Source organism: Caretta caretta, chromosome 4, assembly GCF_965140235.1.
Source record: "Caretta caretta isolate rCarCar2 chromosome 4, rCarCar1.hap1, whole genome shotgun sequence".
Lineage (NCBI taxonomy): Eukaryota > Metazoa > Chordata > Testudines > Cheloniidae > Caretta > Caretta caretta.
In genome coordinates this window covers 62,564,705-62,586,266 of record NC_134209.1, presented here as the reverse complement: position 1 = coordinate 62,586,266, position 21,562 = coordinate 62,564,705, and the positions used below count along the sequence as shown (strand labels likewise).

At 42.2% G+C, this 21,562-nt stretch overlaps 1 protein-coding gene and 1 long non-coding RNA gene across 5 annotated transcripts in view; one reads left to right on the top strand and one right to left on the bottom strand.

Moving 5' to 3' along the window:
• The window catches only part of ELMOD2 (ELMO domain containing 2), a 17,674-nt gene extending 7,064 nt beyond the window's left edge, over nucleotides 1-10,610 (bottom strand). Inside the window, exons 1-7 of one of the 3 annotated variants that reach the window (XM_048847080.2) lie at nucleotides 10,480-10,610; nucleotides 9,019-9,166; nucleotides 7,845-7,873; nucleotides 3,235-3,332; nucleotides 2,171-2,300; nucleotides 983-1,116; nucleotides 256-324 (exon numbers count right to left, since the gene is read on the bottom strand). In XM_048847080.2, coding sequence (XP_048703037.1) covers nucleotides 256-324; nucleotides 983-1,116; nucleotides 2,171-2,300; nucleotides 3,235-3,332; nucleotides 7,845-7,873; nucleotides 9,019-9,163 — 605 coding nt within the window. In that variant the 5' untranslated portion in view covers nucleotides 9,164-9,166; nucleotides 10,480-10,610. Of the gene's footprint in view, nucleotides 1-255; nucleotides 325-982; nucleotides 1,117-2,170; nucleotides 2,301-3,234; nucleotides 3,333-7,844; nucleotides 7,874-9,018; nucleotides 9,167-9,796; nucleotides 9,980-10,479 lie in introns of those variants that run through there. The other 2 variants (XM_048847081.2, XM_048847079.2) reach the window with 2 other exon arrangements.
• LOC125635410 (uncharacterized) lies at nucleotides 9,995-21,562 on the top strand. Of its 2 annotated transcripts, none has more exons than XR_007356263.2 (3): nucleotides 9,995-10,223; nucleotides 17,251-17,339; nucleotides 18,428-21,562. It is a non-coding gene; the product is annotated as an uncharacterized LOC125635410 (long non-coding RNA). The 2 variants fall into 2 exon arrangements; XR_012668094.1 differs by lacking the exon at nucleotides 9,995-10,223 and adding an exon at nucleotides 11,441-15,397 and having other exon boundaries at nucleotides 16,174-17,339.

Below are 21,562 nucleotides of genomic sequence, written 5' to 3'. Positions count from 1 at the left end.
TAACTGAAGACTACAGATTACTAAGGGCACTAAATAGACTGTTTGGAACAAATACATAACTATACACACACACAGTTTTCAACTCAGATGCTGTGACCACATCTCCAAAATTACAAATTTAATTCCGTTTGTCAATTTCCTGGAGGAAGTGTCAAATGTTTTCCTCTTAAAAAATTCAGAAGATCCTCCCATATAGACTGGGCACTCTACAATCTAAGATCTTTGTGAGATCTTAGGCCCGTACAAATGGCTTACCCCAATTTTGGATGATTTGAACGAGAGAGGATCTGGCGAGCTTCACTGGTGTAATGTTTACTAAAATACCTGAGAAGGAGAAAACAAAAACTCAATCTAAGGATTACTACATAGGTAGTTAGATTTAATTAATAAACATTTTCAACAACAGAAAAATGGAGTTATAGACAAATGTGTATTGGAGAAAGAGTACAGAATGAAAACCAATAAGATAAAAGTAAATGGAAAAAGTGATCTGTAACAAGGAATGACATGATAAAGGAGAACAGTAGGATAGGAACCTTCCAGGGAACTCAGGATTCCCCTATTCAAGTAGGTTGTATTCATGAATTTTCATATCTTCTGTTCTACATCATTAGTACTTTTAACTTAGTAATAACTATATTTTGAAGAGTTTTGATCAGTTACTTTCCCAGCTATAGCATAGCAGGCCTATCATACAGGTGTATAATTCTTTATTCTTAAACTCCTTTCTGCTTTTTTTTTCAACTCTGTTACAATTTGTAACTAAAACTCATCTATCCAACTAGTTATTAACAATGCAGCTCACTGTTGAAGAACTGTTTACTCATTTAGAAAGGGGCTCCTTTTCCATTATTCAGTAATGTATTACAGTAGTCAATATATTTGTTTTCTTCTACTCAAGTAGTCATTGCAGAGGGAATTAGGAATAATACTAAATAAGAATTCATAGACATAGAGAAAAAAAGTATTTATTTTCACTTACACCAGATTGACTAATCCCAGCATGCCCATTCCTCTGAAGTCTGTTTTGGGATCATCACCTTGGAAACCAATGTCACACCACTGCTTGGTGATTCTAGCCTTCAGATTTTCATGAGGTATCAGCAAATTCCAAAGCTACATAAACATACTTCCATGTTACAAATAACAGAACTGCCAATGTTCTTCCTAGTCATGTTATTCAGAACACTTATTGATGCATGTCAGATAACAAAATCTTGCATTTAAGACAAGACTAAAAATTGGGAGACATGGATTCTCTATGCTTTGTCACACTTCCTTTTTTTTCCTCTTGGGTAACTCACTTAAGCCCTATATATACACTAAAATTACAACCAAGTCAGGGACAATTAACTCCCTTAGAGCCTGATACTCATTTACACTAAGGCCCCTTTTATCTGGCAGTGCAAAAGGGCTCTAAGTGGATGTAAAAGAGCATCAGGCCCTTCATTTTTCTGGTTGTCAGTCTCCTCATACACGTAAACCCCAATTCTGCAAACACTTGTGCAAATGCTTAATTTTAGGCACAAATATGATCATTGAGTTCAATGAGATTACCCATGTACTTCAATTGGAACACGTGCATAAATCTTTGAAGGATCAAAGCCACAGTGAGGATAAATATCTATATACAGGGATATTGGAATGTTAAATTCACTAGTATTTGTAAAAACAAATTTCATGAGTGAAAGGCACCATAAATGATCAAGTATTTTTGGTATGCAGAGTTTTGTTTTGTTAAAATGTGTGCTACTATTTTTGCAATTTCAAATGGAATAAACTTACTGTAAGAAACCCTTAAGAAACAGAGCTATTAGTCTGAGATTTGCTTTAGAGTATTGTTTAACTTCAGTGAGTCAGTTTTACAACTTGAAAATAGTAAATATTTTTAAAATGCCAAGGTGCTATTAAAATAATTAGCAGTAAGAGGATAAATTAAGCTCTCATATACTGTTGGATACAGTCAAGGGCATTTGTCAGAGACTTATTGAAAGGGCACCTGTCAGCTGGTTTATTTCAATTTTTAAAATCAATTTTGCTCTTCTAGTTTATAAAGACTAAACAGCCTGACAGTTAGAAATTTAAAGAAAGCTAAACTTCTACGGCTAATTTATTAGCATTCAATTATTCTAGTAATAGTTTAGGACTCAGAATTCCGAGACTCCTTCACCTGGATTAGTTGCTTTTCATGTTCTTCATTATCTGAATCATATGGAACTTTCCTCAGATTTTCCACCTCCAAATAAAGTTTCTTATAACCAGATATCTGCAGCAAACATACCTGCAGGCTTGTCTTAAAACTGAAAAACAAAAAACCCCACAGGATCTTTAGGCAATACATGATGGGATGGCCATAGAGTCATCATTGCTTAGATCATACGAAAAAGAGAGTACAGGTCCTGCAGGATTTAATGTGACACACCAAACTCCTACAAGCTTTGCCCAACTGAAAAAAAACAAAACAAAACAAACAAACAACTTTCTTCCAGAGAGAAATGTATTACTTTCCTCACCTCAGAATGTTACACTAGTCTAAACTCCAGAATGGGTAATATTTCATCCAGCTCCAGTGACAAGTCTAAGGGCAATACTTCAATGCTGCACAGCTGGAAATGGGAACATTGCATCTCTGGAAAAGGGGAAAACCGCAGCTTTCCAACATTAAATGTCACACTTGCTTCTAGATTTCAAAGGTCAGAAGATATCCCAAACTTTGAAACTGTGGATGGCTTTTATGTAGAGAGAAAGATCATTTTTAGAATTGTTTTAAACTAGTTATACTTTTCCCTCTTCAAGGCCTATACAGTTACAGGTGGAGAGACACAAAAGAAACTGATCTAACAAGCTTTTTTTTTTTTAAATGAACTCTCTAAAACAACAGTATGTAATATAGGTCATACAGGATATGTGATGATATGGTAAAGATCTGATTGAGATGACCAGTACAATTTAATTGGGGTTGGCCAACTGTGAGTAATGCAGTTATCCCAAACTCATGCCAATAAAACCTTTATACCACACCACGTCATATGCAGTCTCCTCATATATACATCTTAAATCCTTAAAAGTGAATTGCAAAGTATGATGTACATACTGTATTCCCCAAATAACAAGATCAGATTAGGTGATTCCTAAAATAATCATCTTTCTCGTCATATACCTATACAATGTTATAAAAGGCAAAATGATGTGGTCCACTTAGAGGTACCTGTGTAACAGTAGCAAACAACATACCCTGTATCCTTCTGTATATTAATCTTCTTTTCTTTCATTATACCCATGACACATTTTTCCACTTCAGCTTCACCAACATGTATAGCATGTCTTAATACCTAAGAAGTGAACGTAAGTCAAACAATGAATACAAAACATAACATCAATTTTGTTCTTATTATTTACTAGTCTGTTTATGCCCATTGCATTTGCATCTTTTAAAAATGAAAAAATATGGGACATTTGTCAAGGTAAATACATTTTGTGGTAAGTCCTTAAGTGTGCTTGCTTTGCCTGTGAAAGAATGAGGATGGTTTCATTCTTTCTTTTTCAGTCAGCTGGTAAAATACAGTAATTAAAAAACATGCATCCTGGACTGTGATCTCAAGATAACTAGTGTCAGGCCTGATAATTTTTGGAGGAGAATCCTCAAAGGCAAACTTAGATCCGGAGAGAAGTTGTATTGGAAATTCACTATAACCTAGATTCTGATACCCTTCAACATGCTAAATAGTACCTTACTCCACTTACTTAGTCCTACTGAAGTCAATGGGATTATTGAGGAGCAAGCTAATTCTCAGTGACATTCTTCCTCCAATTCAATAATGAACTAACACATCATCATAAGGAGCAAGTGTACTATTGGAAGTGAGATGCCAGTGTTAGGATGAGACAGAGGCCTTGACTATGTTGTTACTAACAGCATGCCATACTTTTCCGGAGTGAAGATATTAACCAAAGTCCAAGACAAATTCCAGGACCTAGGTTAATATCTTCATTCTGGAAAAGTGTGGCACATTTGCTGCTAGTAACAACAAATAGGTTGAGACAGAGGCCTTAACATACACATTAACGTCCTTGAAAGAGCAAAAACAACCTGCATCAAGACAATAGTTATCAAAGCTCAACTCAGATGGACAGATTGTTATCAGAAAGGAGGATGATAGAGTCTCCAAAAAAGTCACTTATGGTTAGCTGAAACTTGGAAAGTACAGGAAGGACGGTGAATGTAAATACTTTAAAGTTACCCATAAGCAGAATATTAACTTATGCGGCATAAATGTTGATAACTTCAAAGACACAGCCAAAGACCAACATGAATAGAGATCACATACCAATAAACGCTGTAAATACCTGAAGGTCACACTTACAGGATGGGGGAACTCTATCCTAAGAAGCAGCGACTCTGAAAAAGATTTGGGGGTTGCTGTGGATAATCAGCTGAACATTAGCTCCCAGTGAAATGCTGTGGCAAAGAAGGCTTTGGATGCATTAGTCCTTGATAAACTGGAAAGGGTTTGGAGAAGAGCCACAAGAATGATTAAAAGATTAGAAAGCATGCCTCACAGCAACAGACTCAAAGAGCTCTCTATAGCTTAACAAAAAGAAGGTTGGGAGAGTGACTTGATTACAGTCTAAGTACCTACACGGGGAACAAGTATTTAATAATGGTCTCTTCAATCTAGCAGAGAAATCCAATGGCTAGAAATTGAAGCTAGACAAATTCAGATTGGAAATAAGGTGTAAATTTTTAACAATGACGGTATTGACCTTGGAACAATTTACCCAAGATCATAGTGGATTCTCCAACACTGGCAATTTTCAAATCAAGTTAGATGTTTTTCTAAAAAATATACTCTAGGAATTATTTTGGGGAAGTTCTATGGTCTATTATACAAGAGGTCAGTCTAGCTGATCACAATAGTCCCTTCTGGCTTTTGAATCTATTAATCACTTTGAGAAAGATGCACAAGGTTAGTAGCAACTGGACATCTAACATAGTGAAAATGAGATAGGATCAGAGGCAAAAATAGGGAAAGAAAAAGTTTAAATTACTTAGACAAGTTAGGTGTCTTCAAGTCAGCAAGGCCTGATGAAATACATCGTAGAATACTCAATGAGCTGACTGAGGAGGTATCTGAGCCATTAGCGATTTATCTTTGAAAAGTCATGTAAGACAGGAGAGATTCCAGAGCGGGAAAAGGTCAAATATAGCGTCCCTCTATAAAAAGGGAAATAAGGACAACCTGGGGAATTACAGACCAGTCTGCTTAACTTCAGTACCTGGAAAGATAATGGAGCAAATAATTAAGCAATCAATTTGTAAACATCTGGAAGATAAGGTGATAAGTAACTGTCAGCCTAGATTTGTCAAGAACAAATCATGTGAAATTAACCTAATATCTTTCTTTGACAGGCTAATAAGCCTTGTGGATAGTGGGGAAGCAGTAGATGTGGTATATCTTGACTTTAGTAAGGTTTTGATATGGTCTTGCATTACCTTCTCATAAACAAACTAGGGAAATACTACCTACCTGGACCTACTATAAGGTGGTTGCATAACTTGTTGGAAAACTGTTCCCAGACAGTAGTTATCAGTGGTTCACAGTCAAACTGGAAGGGCATATCGAGTGGGGACCCGCAGGAATCAGTGCTGGGTCCGGTTCTGTTCAATATCTTCATCAATGATTTAGATAATGGCATAGAGAGTACACTTATAAAGTTTGTGGACAATACCAAGCTGGGAGGGGTTGCAAGTACTTTGGAGGATAGGATTAAAATTCAAAATGATCTGGACAAACTGGAAAAACGGCCTGAAGTAAATAGGATGAAATTCAATAGGGACAAATGCAAAGTACTCCCCTGAGGAAGGAACAATCAGTTGCACATATACAAAACGGGAAATGACTGCCTAGGAAGGAGTCTGCAGAAAAGGATCTGGGGGTCATCGTGGATCACAAGCTAAATATGAATCAACAATGTAACACTGTTGCAAAAAAAGTGAACATCATACTGGGATGTATTAGCAGGAGTGTTGTAAGCAAAACACAAGAAGTCATTCTTCCGCTTTACTCCGCACTGATTAGGCCTCAGCTGGAGTATTGTGTCCAGTTCTGGGCATCACATTTCAGGAAAGATGTGGACAAATTGGAGAGAGTCCAGAGAAGAGCAACAAAAATGATTAAAACTCTAGAAAACATGACCTATCAGGGAAGATTGAAAAAATTGGGTTTGTTTAGTCTGGACAAGAGATGACTGAGGGGGGACATGACAACAGTTTAAGTACATAAAAGGTTGTTACAAGGAGGAGGGAGAAAAACTGTTCTCCTTAACCTCTAAGGACAGGACAAAAAGTAATGGGTTTAAATTGCGGCAAGGGGGGTTTAGGTTGAACATCAGGAAAAACCTGTCAGGGTGGTTAAGCACTGGAATAAATTGCGAAGGGGGGTTGTGGAATCTCCATCATAGGAGACGTTTAAGAGCAGGTTAGACAAACACCTGTCAGGGATGGTCTAGATAGTACTTAACCCTGCCATGAGTGCAGGGGACTGAACTAGAGAACCCCTTGAGGTCTCCTCCAGTCCTACGATTCTATGATTGGGGAAAAAAGGACCATGCATCATGCCAAGTTTTCAGAGGGAGCTTACACATCCCTATGTGACATCTGTTCGCAACCTTGTGCCTCACAGATTGGCGTATACAGCCACAACAGAAAACACAAGATGCTACAATGTCATTGTTGGATATTACAGACAGCTATATTATACCAATCTCTTAGTGGCACTATGCAGTCATAAAATAGTTTTCATTCCATTCCTGAACAGCTACATTTCAATAATGTGAGATGGGATTCGTAATACACACACAGACACACAAAGGGAAACCATTTTGGGGTAAAAAGAAAAGGAGTATTTGTGGCACCTTAGAGACTAATAAATTTATTTGAGCATAAGCTTTCATGAGCTACAGCTCACTTCATCGGATGCACCTTTTTCGGATACAGACTAACACGGCTGCTACTCTGAAACCTGTCATTTTGGGGTAAGATACTCTATACATTTAAGATATTAAAATCATAATCAAGACCTCTTGTAGAACCCACTCAATGTGCTCTATCATAACAACAACAATTTATTTATGTGGCAGTCACAAAAATTCTCTTTCAGTACCACTTGGCAGTGATTAGACAGAAAAGAACAGTCACTCATCTTCATATCTACAAAGAAAAAAATTTAGTTTAAGATAAGCAAATCTGATGATCTAAAACTTTAACAGTATCCCTTTAACTGGTGCTGAACATATCAAAAGTAAAATGAACTTGTGACATACTGCTGAACAGCCAAGTATGTATTCATATTCCATTTGCCTCAATTATACAGCATGACCACATGACAGCATAGCATAATGGTATACATCTAGCATTGAAAGGATTACATATCACATTTCCATTTTCTACAAAAGATTTTTAGTCTGCAAATCGCATTTATCCTGTCCTACCTAATAGCTTCATTTTTGCTGTGCAGATCACCGATGCTTTGATACCATGACAAAAATTATATTAGGAATTAGACTAATTTTTTCCTATTCAAATAATCTATTCAATTTTACATATATTTCTGAATGAGAGTGGAAATATGGATAACACTGAGCATATTGAGCATTATTCTGTATAAAACTTTAACAGAAAAACAGTGAGAGAAAATTTTACTCCAGCACATATTCTGTTATGAATACACACCCAAAAGACTCTGAAAGCTATCAAATTCTACAAGTAAGTATTCCTTTAAGGGCATATTTGTCTCTAAAAATTGGTTTTCTGGTTATAATGTGTTATCTCCATCAAATCCTACCTTACTCTTTGATAATCCCAATGAGTACTCTGTAATACAAGACAAATAATTAGATCACTACAACTGTTTTATATATTGAATTCAAACTTTTGACGAGTTACATCATTGACAACACTACTGAATTGAAAACCTTTTGCATGATGTAAATCTATCACCATCTTTATGAATATAGCAATCTGAATAGTCTTGTGGTTTTTAAATTTACTTCATTACAACCTCAGTTTAACAGCCTGGAAAGATGAGGTGCCAGTTTGAAAGAGAAAAGGGTTCTTGGTGAAAATATAGCTGTTGTGTATTTAGGAATATCTTTCCAAGAGCATTAAAATAAGTCATTTATACTAACAGGAGTTTAAAGGAACAGTAAACTTCAAAAGATCATCATACTTCATACATTTTCCTACTATTGCTACAACGGCAACCAAGATTGACTTACCAGTAAGAGAAAATACTTATTTTAGATGTATATATTGCATTTGACATCACTTTGTGTGTCGTCATTTTCAGTATTTCCCCTTTATAATTAATTTCTATGTTTGTGTGGGTCTTTCAAAGAAAACAATTTTTTTTGCTTTAAATAGGAAACTGTGATGGTAAAAAGAAAAAAATTGGCCAGAGACTCAGCAGAAGGTGTAACGCCATTTAGCTCGTTTTTTTAAGCGGACTATATTTCCCTTGGTTAGCAGGGAAAGGAAAATATATCTTTTAGACCTTTATATTTTTTTTATAATTAAAGCTTCAGTAAAAGCATTTATAGTTTATATACAGTATGATGCGCTTTGCTTTTAAAGTAAATTTAGAGTCCCCGAGAAAGGCATTGGCCTAGCAGGCAATACAGGAAACAAGTTACAAAACAGACACAACACAGGAAGGGTGTCAGCTTTCTTACCATGCTTTGTCAAAATGCTTCTAGAAGACCTATAGTTGCAATTCCAGCAATGAACATAGTAGAGGAATCTAAGGCCCATGTAACCCTTGAGTCTGCCAATAGGAGTACAGTATCGATGATTTAGACCTTTTTTCCCTAGTTGGACCTGATGTGAAACCAACAATGCTTTAGGTATGCCTTCAAACTGCTGTGACACAGATTAACTGTTACCAAACCTAACTGCAAGAGGAACTGGCTGACCAGTTGCAAGCTCTAATGTACTTTTTAAAAGATTACATTCTTTATTACCTATCTTTAGCGTCCGTTGTGAACCTTCCTTTGAGCCACCACAGATACGCTGTAATTCACATTTTCCAGTGAGCAGCCTCAAGATCCATTTCAGCCAAAACCGGAAGAAGTTACTATACAGGTATCCCCATAAGTACACAAACATTTTCTGTACAAAGAGAGTGACAATTGATCACAGGCCATTCATTGCCTGACACTACAGAAAAAAATTGTACAATCTATCTGGGCTGCTAGCTCCTGCTAACGACGGTAATATCTGCTCCCTCTCACGTGGCTTTCGTCTGTCAGAAATGAAAGGCTGCGTCCTCCCTTAGCTGCAAAGGGTAAAGAAGGAGAGATGCTTTGTACCAGAGCTGGACGCGGAAGAGCAGGCAGCTGGGGAGGGTCAATGCCAAGCTTATGGGGGGGAGAGGGGACTGGAAGCACTGCCAGAGCAGGACACAGGCATTGTCCTTAGTTTCCTCTTCCAGCTCTGCCCAAACACCTCCGCACTGCCCTGCAGCCCCCTAGGTGCAGCCCGGGGCGGCGGTGGGGGGCGGCTACGCCCTCCGAGGAAGATGCGCAGGGGCTGGGGGAGGGGCAGAGAGGCTCATCGAAAGCGAGGCTGTTGCCATGTCGCTCATCCGGACAGCTGTCGCGGGGGGCGCACAACGCCCGATGTCTGCTGAAAGGAGGGGAGGGGGTTGGCCCAGGGCCAGCTGCTGCCCCCAGCCGGTCAGCGGGGAGCAGGTGGATGACGGGTCCTCGCACGGGACGCCCCGCTGGACTAGCCGCCTACCCCCTACCCCCTCCCGGGCGGGGCAGCAGCTCTGCCCGCGCGTCCTGCCACGAGGGCGCGTCCCGCGCCCGGGTACCGCCAGCAGGCCAGGCCCTGCTCACATCGTCCCAACCAGTGAGCGGGGCTGGCTCCGGCCTCGCCCCCTGACTCTTGCGACCCCCGGGAGGAAACCTGTCCCCTGCTGACCCGGAAGTGATTGATGGGCGTGGGGGAAGGGCCAGTCAAACCGCCGTTCTGGGGTTCTGGGGTCGCTGAAGTGCCCCGCCCCTCGGCTAGCGTGTCGCGTGCGTAACCAGGGGGGCGACCTTAGCGAGGCGGGCCGGGACGCGGATTCCTCGCTCCGCGGTGCCTGGGCGCCCGCCGCAACCTCCAGACCCGCCAAGCCCCGGCCGGCACGAGCCGTTCCGCGAGCAGGGACAGCGACGAGGTGCGCGTAGCCCGCTCCCCCCCACCCCCACCCGCGCTAGTTCCGCCCGGGCCCCGGTTCCGCAGCCGCAGGTGGTGTCGGGCAGCGGTTAGTTGTCGGGTTCCTGAGGCGTGAAGGGGGCACTCGTGCCCGGCGGGCGCTGGGCGCTGCCTCCTTGTTGCCTGCGGAACGCGCCTCCTCGGCGCTGCAGTCGCCGGGCCGCTCAGCCCTGGCTCATTGTGAGGTGGGGTAGGTAATAGCGGCGTGCGATGGGCACCTGTTCCTGCTCCCCCGGCAGACTCCGCCTGGCGTGTCCTAGCCAGAGGCCCGTGTGCCGTCGCCTGGGCGTGCGTGTAACACACCTGGAGATGGGCAGAGCCAGGCGGCATGACGTTAACAAGCACGTGACCGTGTCTAGCTGGCCAAGTAATAAGCAGCAGACCGTCCAAAAGGACCAGAAACCTCTTCTCTCTGTCTGCCACCATCGTTGCTGTTCCTAGGGTCAGGCTGGCTCTGCTGTGTTTGATTGAGATTTACTATAAGGGTCTCCCTCCTGTCCTAGGTCTGAAAAAATGAAGAATATGTGTGAGAAAAGCAGAATAGATGACAAACATCTCAACAAAGCCCTGGTCTGTAGGCACAGCGTGCACGGACAGAAGGGTGTAGAAACACAGTCTCCCTAAGTGCTCTTCCATCTGTGTCTGTACAGGGGAGTTGACAGCATAGCTGTGTCAGCCAAGGGTGTGGGTTTTTTTTTTTCTATATCAAGTTGTTTGAACTCTTCAATGTAGACCAGATGTTGGTAGGCAGAGGGGGAAAAGGTTTGTCTTTTTTTTTTTTTTAACAGTAGCACTAAAAGAAAGTGTATATAAAGAGCTCAGGTGCATTTGATTAATTTAAAATAGAAAGAAGCCAAGGTAGCAAGACTAACCAGAAATTATTTTTTTCAGCTTAGGCTGACTTGAAGATTGTGTCCCTGTAACCTGCTGATCTGTACGTGTTATGTGCACGGGTGGGGACTGTAATAAATTTGCATCCTTTAGGTCAGGCACAGAGGCAGATATATAAGATGTGCTATACTGTGGTTTACATCTCTCACTGTAGGATGCACACACTTATAGTGACCTGTGCTTGGCCACATGAAAGCTAGAAGTATGCTATATGCAAGGTTGAGCCTGAAGACTACCCAGTAAATACAGCAACTGATCTATCGAAAAGCAGCTGCCTAGTAGGTAGGGCAAATTGCTGTAAATGCATTATCCCAAGACTTGGCATCCCTCATTGGTTGTTTATCTATTACCCAGGTCTGTTGTTTATCTATTACCCAGAGCACTCAGGCATGTGAAATCTAAGATGACGTTACCCTCCGGCACCTTGAAAAACTATGCTCGGGCAGCTTGGCCTTGTCATTTTCTGAACCTCAGGGTATGCCTATGATGATAATAATGCTGCACTGTCCCCTCTATGACCATTAGCCCCCTCAGATTCTCTGCTCTTCCCCCTCCCCTGAACCATGCTCCATCAACCCCACCCTCAATATGTCACACTTCCCATGAGATAAAAGGACGGTCCTCTCATGGATCAGTAATTGGTTAAAAGATAGGAAACAAAGGGAAGGATTAAATGGTCATTTTCACAATGAAGAGAGGTAAATATCCGGGTCCTCCAAGGATCGATACTGGGACCTGTGCTGTTCAGCATATTCGTAAATGATGTGGAGAAGAAGGTGAAGAGTGAGGGTAAAATTTGCAGAGAATACAAAATTACTCAATATTGTAAGTCCAAAGTTTTGTGTGAAGAGTTACAAAGGGATCTCACAACACAGTGACAAAATGACAGATGAAATTCAGTGTTGATGGGTAAGGCTGCATGTCTGTCATGGAGGTAGTGGAAGTCATGGATTCCATGACTTTCCATTACTTCTGCAGCAGCCCATGTGGCTGACCTCAGGGCTGCCCAAGCAGCTGGCTCTGGGGCCTGCAGCTCAGGCAGCCCCAGGGATAGCCACACCGGCCACTGCTGGAGCAGCCTTATAGACAGCTGATCAGGTGGCCCTGCAGTCAGCCGCACTGGGCACTGCTGGAGTGGCCCCAAGGCCAGCCACACCAGCTACTGCTCAGGCAGACCCAGGCAGCCAGTGCAACAGCTAGTCAGTGGTCCTGGGGGCGGCCAAAGCAGCCGCTGCTTGATGGCCCTGGCAGCTGGCCGTGGGGACCACCTGGGCAACGGCTGGTGCTGCTGGCCACATGGAATGCCCAAGCAGCAGCAGTGCCTTCAGTGTCCCCCCAACCAAGAGCAATCCCTCTATGGGTTGGCAGGACCTTTTCCCAGTGAAAGAGTCTTTACACAGTAATATCCTTAACTTGTATTTATTAGCAATTGATCAACAGAATACACATGCTAAACATACAATGCTCACCACTCCCATATGGCAGATGAACTTTTCCTGGTGCCCAGTCAGGATTGGGTCATGTGGGGCTGTGTCCAGTATAGTTGGCAGGATTTGAGGGTTCTGGCAGCTTTGATCTTGGGCTGTGTCCTGGAATTAGGTTTCAAATAACTTCTTTTTGGGACCCAGTTTATATAGTTAAACTTAGGTCCTGCTTATCTGTACCGTAACCAATTATTTTTACTAAATATTGCAAAACAATTCTTTAACCATTACTAGCACATTACTTCCTACACACAAGAATCCATTCAAATGTTGTGAAACTAGTTACGCAACAGACAGAAGCAACTGGAGGTTTAAAAAGGGGCATTTATAGATTTTTTTTTTCCCAGTTGCAACTGTTGATAAGCATTTCTGCCAAACAGAGTGTTATCTTGCAAAGATTTTCTTTAAACATCTTAATGTTTGTCTGTAGATCTGTTATTCTTCCTTAACAACCAAATATTCTATTGTTTTGTACAGTTTAGATGGGACATGACTCTGCACTTTTAGCTAATGGCAGCTGCTGCTCCTTACTGCAAAAAGCCACAGACCACACTCCCATCTCTGCATGATAGCTCTGGGCCCTGCTGAGGCGCAGCACCAGACCAGCAGTGTAGTTGAGTCAGGGTTAGTTGAGGAGCTGGGACTGGCCAGGCTCTAGAATCCAGAGGTGATAGGAAAGCCACGTCATTCCCCACAGCTCAAGGAGGAATTTGCAATAGCTATGTCCAGTAACAACAGTATGGCAGCCTGGTCCTACCCCCTTCCTTGGAGTGGTGCTACCAATTGTAAGGACTGTCAAAATCAGATTCAGGACTCACATAATTTGTCAGACCACTCTGTTTATTAGCAAAGCGCTTTGCTAATGCACCCAGATGTGAGCCCCTCTCTGAGGCTAAGCCAAAGCCAATTTAACATAAGAGATGAAAGCAGAAACTGACAAATATACATACATATCTTATTTGCATACTAACGTTTACCAATCTCCTAGCTCAGTAGGAGCTCTAAGTTAGTTTGAGGACCCATTGTCTCACACTCCTTAATATTTCTCTTCCTGACAACTATATTTCAACAAACCCTTCAAGTAGCATTTCTTTAATGAATTATAATTTCAATATAATTCATTCTACTTTCACAGGACAGAGCATTGTGATGCATCATGCTCCAAAACTGCAGAGATAGAATGAGTAACTTCAGTTCCCCGCTACAGGATACATGTACAATAAGTGTAGGTGAAGAAAATGGAGAGGGAGAAAGAGTACATGTGCAGTGGGTGCATTTCTGCAGGGCTCCAGTACTGTTACGTTTGTTACTACACTGCTATTACCAGATCCATTTCAAGATCATGGTACTTATTTTTAAATATCTAAAAATAGTTTCAAGCTACATACCTGAAGAACCACCTGTCAATATATTTGCATCGTAACAGCTGTAATTGACAGAAAAGAGGTCTAAACTCACTTGGACTAGCTATAGGAACCTGCTACCACCTGAGATAGGGCTCAGCCTGAGTATTGCACACTTTCTAATGGAAACCATAGTAGAAATGCACACTTTCGTAGGTTGTGTTGCTCCTGTGAGGAGAGTAAAGGGAATTTCACTTGCTTTGAATTGGACACAAAAGTTGAATTATAAGAGGGCAAACTGATTTGCTTGGCCATGTTCTAATATCTCTTGAAATGCAGGAAAAAGAATTTGTTCCTATACCTTTCGTATAATATCAAAGGTTGCCAAGCAGGACTGCTGGTTCCTCTTTTCCAGATCATATCAGAGGTGACCCAGCAAGTTTGGCATTCTCTCTAATTAAAGTTTCATATTTTCTTAAAGCACAATGCACTCCAAAAGAATGTGATGTTTGAGTTGAATGTGCAATCAAATGATCATGCATTGAAAAAAATATTAAAAAGGTGGGGTGAAAGTTAATGGATAAGAGGGCCATGTTAAGAGGTAGCAGCTGGGTTTTATGCTAGACCCTTTTAACCTGTTTTACAGTGTAACCTCTTAAATGAATTTACTCTCTTTCACAATGTCCCTTGTTACTTGGAAGTGCTACAGCATGAAAGTAGATCAGAGAGTGTTCTGGGGCTTGTATTTCCTACGATGCTGTCTGCTGTTCAGGATGTTTGCTTGCCTAGTTGTGTTGTGGAATGATAGCGCTGTCACAGATAATTAAATAGAAGAGTTCTTAGTTGGTACCCACTTGTAAAATAGATATTTTTTTTTAATTGTGTTTGAACTGAAATACCAGACTCGTACATGGGGTGAAATTAGTGGGATTTTTGCCCTTGACTTCAGTAGGGCCAAAATTTCACCCTTTGTATTTTAATTTTCGGAAGCGTGGGGAGAGGAGGTTCAGACAAGATGCACAAGTGCTTGGAAGGAATTAAGAAGTGGGTTGGGTCTCTGGCTCCTTATGTTCTCAAGCCCAAGCACAGATTTCTGCGAGACAACATATTTGTAACCCAAGCACCCCTGTTTCTGACTGGAGCTTTTTCGAAGGTTGCAGCAGGAGTGTTCCAAGAGTGTGGGACTCTGTAACCGTATGCACCTCTGTATTCACACCTTACACCAGAGGTGGGCAAACTACAGCCTGTGGGCCACATCCGGCCTGCAGTACCATCCTGCATGGCCCTTGAGCTCCTGGCTGGGGAGGCTAGCCGTCAGCCCCTCCCCCCCAGCCATGCTGCCACACGGGTAACACGGCTTGTGCCTGCCCACCTCCCAGGCTTTCCAGTGAGCAAGTCCGGCTGCTCTGAGCTGCATGGTAAGGGGGTGGGGAGGTTGGATAAGGGGCAGACAGTTCCGGGGGGCAATCAGGGGACAGGGAGCAGTTGGATGGGGCGGAGGTTCAGGGCAGAGGGTGGTTGAATGGGGTGGAGGTTCGGGAGGGCAGTCAAGGGATGGGGAACAGGGAGGTTGGATAGGCGTGGGAGTCTCGGGGGGCCTGTCAGGGGGGCGGGGGTGTGGATAGGGGTCAGGGCAGTCTGGGGACGGGAGCAAGGGGAGTTGGATAGGGGGTGGGGTCCCGGGGGGGCGGTTAGGGTGGAGGGTCCCGTGAGGGGGTGGTCAGGGGACAAGGGTTGGATAGATCAGAGGATCTGAGGGGGGGGCAGTGAGGGGGCCGATAGGTGGTGGGGGCCAGGCTGTTTGGGGAGGGACAGCCTTCCCTACCGGCCCTCCATACAGTTTTGCAACTCCGATGTGGCACTAGGGCCAAAAAGTTTGTCCACCCCTGCCTTACACACTATTGTAATAATCTTTGCACAAAATATGCCTTGTGAGGTATCATTTGAAAACTAATAACTTACTGGTTAATAATGTCATGGCTGACAATATCAACAGTATATGTAAAATTATGAATTACCTGAAATGATGTTACTAGCACTTGTTCAAAAGCAGACAGGTAAAAGTGTTAAAGCTCTATCCTAAACAAAGGAGTGTGGGTTTACCTCAGTTTAGACATAAACAGTAAACAGAGCAATCAAACTAATGGGGAGGGAAGAGTGGAGATGGCAAGAAACAAAACAATTTACATTTTAGCAAACGCTAGTGCAGGAAGAAAGAACATGGAGCTTCCTTCACCACCAGAGTCCATGTCATCTTCCACGTTGCTTCAATAAACTTTACTTTGAGGGGTAACCAGAAGAATCCATACTGTTCTAGAAAGGAAAGGGCAGAATATCCCAAGGTATGTCTTTCATCTAAGAAAACAAAGGAACCTGCATTTTGGGCTGCTGGAGGAGATCCCAAGGGGAGGGAAGGAGTCAGACACCATTTTGCCAGAAGACTTAATTGGGAAAGCCATCTTGAACAAAGCCTGTACCTTGCTAGATTAAGTTTTAGACTTTTACATGTGTGTGTTCACCTTTATTTGCTTGTAACCATTTCTAACTTTATCTCTTATACTTGAACTCACTTAAAATCCTGTCTTCTTTTGTTAGTAAACTAGTTTTACTTTTAATCTAACCCAGGGATCTCAAACACGCAGCAGTCCTGCGGAGCTATTTCCTGCGGCCCGCCATAGGAAATGACTCCCTCTCTCCCCCACTCCTCTCCCCACTGTGCGCCGTGTCCCCGCTCCTCCACCTACCTCCCAGCGCTTCCCACCCCCGAACAGCCGTTTGGCAGCACTTAGGATTTTACAGGAGGGAGGGGGGAGGAGCAGGGACGCGGCACACTCAGGGGAGGAGGCAGAGAAGAGGCAGGGATGGGTTTTGGGGAAGGGGTTGGAATAGGAGCAGGGAGGGGGAGCATGAGCTGTATGCTATTCTGGTTTATGCATCATCAACAGAACTTTTGATTATGAGTCTTATCCAACTCCCATTGAAGTCAATGACATTCTTCCCATTGATTTCAATGGGAGTTAGACAAGACTCTACCTTCCAGTTGCAGAATATAGTGCTGGTAAAGAAGCATAAGTGAGAAAGAACACTGCCTGACTGAAATTTCAAAGTACGTTTGCAGACCTGTGTAAAGGGGTCCACTAGTCCTCATGTGGCCCTCATGGTGATTTGAGTTTGAGATCCCTGGTCTAACCCAACCTAGTTCTGTGTTTGCTTTAAAGTGTATGTTAACTCCAGTTAATGTGGCAAGTTGTTGGGTTTTGTCTCTTTAAAGGATCAAATGGACCTTTTATGCCTCTGAATGTTGCAGGAGAGGGATGGACATTGCAGAGCACATGAGTTCGAGAAAGCTCAGGACTGGGGGTGAGTTGGGGTCACCTGCTAACATTCACCAAGTCTGATAAAGACAAGAGTGTGTCTGGAATAACTTCTGGCAGGCTGTTGGATTCAAAGTGGTTGAATCGGAGTAGTACAATTTACAGAACATGGAGTGCATGAAGGCTGGAAGCCACCAATAGCAGAAGCATTTTAATACAGGTGGTGACACAACATCTCCCTGGTCTGAATTGCACCCCTAAATGTGACAGTGGCATAATTATGCAGGATTTAAACATCTTGCTATTTTAACTGAGATTTATACTTTAAGCACTCGTGTAACAGTTTAAGTGATTCTCAATTGTGCAGACTAGGAACAGTCAAAAGAAAGGTTACCATTTTATTATTTTCAGTTTGTTTATTTCAGATAAGGGAAATAGAACAAAAAGTAAAGCATAAACATGAGCATCAGTGAAGCAACTATAAAGTTATTGCTGGCCAGGTTGGGGAATGACAAATTAAAAGATGAGCATGAACCATAAAAATGGTTGTCTGGGTAGAAAGACAAAGTACATGGACACCAAAAGTGGGAAACAAACACGAGAGCCAAGGAATGGGAGGCACAAAGGCAGAGGTGCCCAGAGCAAAATGGGCAAACGGGCAGATCCCACTGTCCCCAGGAACTCCCTCCATCCAAGGATCACCCAGGAGGGACAGGTTGTGCCCTGCATACAAAAAATAAGCAGATTATATGGAAGAATATTTTTTCACTTTTGAAAGGTTATGTGAGGTTCATAAAGTTCCAGAAGATAAGAGTCCCCTGATTGCAAAGTTGTGTGGTAAAGCATAAAACATATTTAATGAAATGCTAGTTTAAAAAACTTTGAAATATTGTGAATTTTAAAAATCTGTCTTGCAAAGCTTTCAAATTAACCCTGATCTGTACAGGCTGAAATTCACAAATCTCAGGAAGAGTGCTGGCATGAGTCAATATGTCCAGAAAATGTGTGGCCCAATAAGAAAAAGGAAGAAGTGGCTGACAACTATGACCAATTGTTTGATCTCTTTGCTCAAGAGCATTTTCTAAGTATGTGTTCCGAGATGTAATATAGAATAAATCTTTAAATTCTCTACAGGAAGTTGCCATCCTGCCGCCTGATTCTATTGTACAAGCCCAAATGTCTAATGAGCACAAGACACCGAAGGAGGGACAGAAGCCTGGTGTAAAGGGGAGGACCGTGTTTTACCACTGGGAAGAAAGAGAGTGGTTGGGAACCCAGGTGCTCACCTCCCCAGAATCATTCCTCTGCTGGAAATCCCCATCATACACAACCTGTACAGGAGAATGGTCCAAGGAGGTATCACCAATGTAACTCCACTGAGCACATGAGAAATAAGTGCCCTAAGATAAACTCAGCTCACACCCCATCCAACGCAAGTTAATGCAACTTTCATTAACATAGAGGAACATGTGGGGCCACTGATTAATTTTGTGAGGCCTGAGCCTAAGGAAGTGGACCTGGAGTTTATCAAGGTTGCCAATATATATTGCAAGGAATGGGTAGCCTCAAGGGACATTGGAGTACAAATTTTTCAGGTCAAGGAAAGCGTATTCAGAAAAACTGGCAAGTTACCTGACCAGAAGGTAGAGCTCCTGGCATTAGAGAAATATTAAATAGCTGTACCTCTGGCTAAGGTGCATTTCCAATTAGGAGGCTTGAAAGGTACCTTGAAAGTTGCGATATTAAACAGCACTTCCACAGCAATGCTGGTGGGAAATTATATTTTTAGTATGTTCACAGCGGTTAATATTGTAACCCATAGAAGAGAATTGTGCAGACAAAGGAGCAGCTGTGGGAGAAGGGGACAGCCCCAGCTGAGCAAGAGGAAGCAAAGTGCTTTCAGATATGGGAGGGATTGAAGCCAGCTCCTGCATAGAAAGGAAAGTAGAATCCTCTGAGACTGGGGGAGGGGGAATTAACCCCTGCTACTGAAGAATCTGTCCCAGTTGTCAGCTGCTAGCATTTTGCAGATGAACCAAGGGTAGCCTGCACTCTAGAGTGCATATGGGGATATGTGCTGAAGGGAACCCCAGTGAGGAGAAATGGAGAAAGTACAAGTAAGCTCATGGGGAAAAGTGTAATCCCTGGGAAACCTTAGAAGTGGCTGATTGTGCCTGCCCAGCACTGTGGGGAATTAATTTTGTTAACACATGATTTTCCTTTTACTGGTCACTTAGAGCCACGAAAATCTATGAGCCGTTTAAAAAAAAAATTACTGGCCAGAGTACAAAATGAGGGGAGAGATTATTGCAGGTCTTGTGAATTATGTCAAAAAAGACCTGCAGGACTGCAGAAAGTTCCTCTTTGCCCTTTGCCTGTAATACTAGAGGTGTTTTATAGGGTAGCAATGGGCGTTGTGGGTCCTATGCTACACCCCACCCAAAGGGGGAAGAAATATATCCAAGTGGTAGTGGATTTTGCCATCGATATCCGAAAGCAGTTGCTCTATTGACAAAGCCTGTTTCTGTGGCAAAAAGCCCTTTTCATTATTTTTAGCAGAGTGTGTTTTCTTAAAAATATTTTATCAGATCATTAGTCAGATTTCATGTCTCAGCTGTTCAGTGACTTATGGAAGTTGTGTGTGGGATAAAACAACTAAAAGCTGCCCCATATTACCTAGAGACAAATGGTGTGGTGGAGAGGTTCAGTGGGACACTGAAATCAAATCTGAGGATGCATGCCCGCAGGTGGGACTAAGATTAGGATGAAATGTTACACTATTTGTTGTTAATAAGGAAGTGCCACAAGAATCTACAGTTTGGCCCATTTGATCTTCTATACGGAGGGAAAGTGAGGGGACTCCTAGCTCTTATCAGAGACTTCTGGGAAGGAGATACTGAGACAGAAAGGTAGCCTATAACTGAATATGTACAAAGGTTCAAGCAAGAGTTAAAGGACATGCTGGAAGTGGTTCAGAGTCACCTTTTGTTTGGCCTGACTGTCCCTGTGGTATGGCATGACCAATATATTTGTAAATGCTCTTTGAAGTAGGAGACTGAGAGTTGCTACTTATCCCTGTGGAAAAAAATGCAAAACTCGTGAAAGGGACCTTTTGAAATGATAGAAGAGGTAACTGAATGTACATACATGCAAAAGACCTCACAGTAATGCTGCCACACAGCTGGTGCATATAAACAGATTTAAAGTTGATCACAAGAGAGAAGCCATGATAAACATAATCTGTTGTTTAGAGGGGGAAACTGAGGAAACCTCATTGATTTGATGGCTGAATGCCAAACTGGCTCATCTCTGGAAAGCCTCAATAACTACAGTGAGTTACTATAAGTTGAGAAGGCAGAGGTGTTATCTGTACTTCAAGCACACAGACAAGTGTTTTCTAACAAGCCAGGGAAGACTCATTTGCTGACTCATAAGATCGTTACTGTAGGATCACAGCCACTTCCCAGCAGGGCGTACTGTACCACTGGCAAGGTACAAGAGCAAACTTGCACAGAGATGCAGAGCATGCTGGACCTGGGAGTGATTACAGAGTCTGACTGCTCTTGGGCATCACCTGTGGTCTTTGTTACTAAGACAGACAACACTGTAAGGTTTTGGGTTGAGTATAGGAAACTCAGTGCTGTCATGGTGCCAGATGCTTATTCTATGCCTAGAATTGATGATATGCTGGATATCTTAAGAAAAGCTAACTATATCAGTTTTTTTTATTTAAAGGATGCTGGAAAATTCTTCAGATAATGCTCAGAAAAAAATCTGCTTTTATTAGTGATGTGGGACTGTATGAGTTTTAAATGGATTACAGGACTTCGCAAGGGCCTGTGTCCACAATATAGCGGTGACAAAACCTCTCACTGATCTGAATTGCACCCAAAGTGTGACAACAGACAATCCTTAAAGGAAAACCCTCTTTCATCAGAGCCTTCTAGATCTGTGCAAAAATAAAATCATCTCCCAACAGTTTGGTAATGTGTGAACAACATATGGGTTATTTTAATGCACTGTTTTATAGTTCAGAACTTCTTTTTTTATTCTATTAGGTTTTTTTTTAAAGTATGACATTTCCTACTTATTAAAGATGTAATTTTGTCTTCTAAAATACGCGTGCTTAGCTGGGGAAATTCAGTTCAGCTGGGCTTGTTGAGAGGTATCTAAGCTGTCTTCCTGTGGTATAGATTTGATATGCTCCCTTCCCTTGTGGGCTTTGCTGTGGATTTTAAAATTATTTTCACAATAAAAATATACAAAATC